General features: G+C 38.6%; 1 protein-coding gene across 1 annotated transcript in view; it reads left to right on the forward strand.

Moving 5' to 3' along the window:
• The window catches only part of LOC119296108 (protein HUA2-LIKE 2-like), a 44819-nt gene extending 43670 nt beyond the window's left edge, over positions 1-1149 (forward strand). Inside the window, exons 5-6 of the mRNA XM_037574500.1 lie at positions 8-673; positions 1140-1149. Coding sequence (XP_037430397.1) covers positions 8-673; positions 1140-1149 — 676 coding nt within the window. The remainder of the gene's footprint in view (positions 1-7; positions 674-1139) is intronic.
• Positions 1150-1564: the final 415 nt, after the last annotated feature.

A 1564-nucleotide genomic window follows, 5' to 3' on the forward strand; every position in this document is an offset into this window, starting at 1 on the left:
GTTTAACATTGGATGTGGAAGCTGCTTTGCCACCATCAAAACGCCTCCATCGTGCTTTAGAAGCTATGTATGCTAATGTTGTGGAAACTATTAGTAGTCTTCCTGAAGAGAGAGGATCAAAGCAGTTGATTCTAAATGGTTGTGTGTCTGCAGAAAACAGCCATTCTAGTAAATCGGCAGACACAGTAGTCACAAGCCCTAACAGATCTGGAATAATTGAAAGCCTTGGATCATCAGGCATGCAATTAATGCATAGCTCAACAGGCCAAACACACACCTCAGGATCAATTTTACAGAATAAAAATGTAGTTGTTTCCATGAAACTGAATGAGCCTGCCCTTGATGTGACACAGACCATAGCTGTACATGACCGGTTATCATCTTCTCGGAAACCTAGCTGTAATGATGTCTCCAAGCTAATCAGCTACAATAGTGATACAAAACCAATCGGCTGCCCTGCTTCTGATGTTAATAGGAGTGATGACAGATGCGGCGAGCCAGTTGACCAACCAAAGTCTCTTCTCTCTGATAATAATGTGGACAGTGATTCAGTATCATGTGGTGATACTGTTTTAGCATCAGCAATCAATATTTGTGATACCACAAGCACCTCTTCATTTGCTACCAAGTCTTCTAGTGTACAGTCTGATGCAGATACCCGAACATTTGAAGTGTAAGCTCTATCTTTCATGTCAAAGTAAATCTTTGCTTTTGTATGTACAATTATTTGTGTACACTGATATGTTCCATATCTTCATGACTTCATGTCAGCCATATTTCTCCAACAAATTTACGGCACCTGCTATTTCTTTTATGGTCATGTTTTGGTGGAATCTTGTGTTACAATTGTTTTTTACTTGTGTAGAATGATGTTACCATGTAATGCATAGTTGTTTCACCTGAAGTATACTATTGAAGCTGTATGTTTAGATAGACATTGATTACATTAACTATTTAAAAGAAGGGTGGTATGGCTTGAAATATGCAATTTATCCATCTTAGGCATATCTATAATAATACACAAACTGTTGGCGTCAAGGATAATATGTGCTATCCCTGGTGGGCTATCTTCATCCACCATCTGTTCAATCCTGAGATTCGGGTATGTGCTATTAGGGCAATCTCTGGTGGTTTTACAGGAAGGAATAGCAAACTACACCCTTCTGTAGTTATTGCTAACTAACTAAAGCCGTGATAGCTGACATGGTACACGGTACATTAATTGTACAACAGACATGCTAGACATTTTTCTCATGCAATGATGACACATACTCCCTCCGTCCGGAAATACTTGTCATCAAAATGGATAGAAGGGGATGTATCTAGATGCATTTTAGTTCTAGATACATATCTTTTTATCCATTTTGATGACAACTATTTTCGGACGGAGGGAGTACCAGCTATTTGCTATTTGCTGGTCTGAACAACTTTGGCAATCTGTGAGGGGTTTAAAAATCATCCATGATTGCACCCAAATGTGGGATTGCTTTAGGTAATTATTACTGATGGTGGAAGGAATTTTTTTTTTGGAATCATATGACGAAGTTGTTTTTGTTTGTGACAG

Source organism: Triticum dicoccoides, chromosome 4B, assembly GCF_002162155.2.
Source record: "Triticum dicoccoides isolate Atlit2015 ecotype Zavitan chromosome 4B, WEW_v2.0, whole genome shotgun sequence".
In the NCBI taxonomy this organism is placed as follows: Eukaryota; Viridiplantae; Streptophyta; class Magnoliopsida; order Poales; family Poaceae; genus Triticum; species Triticum dicoccoides.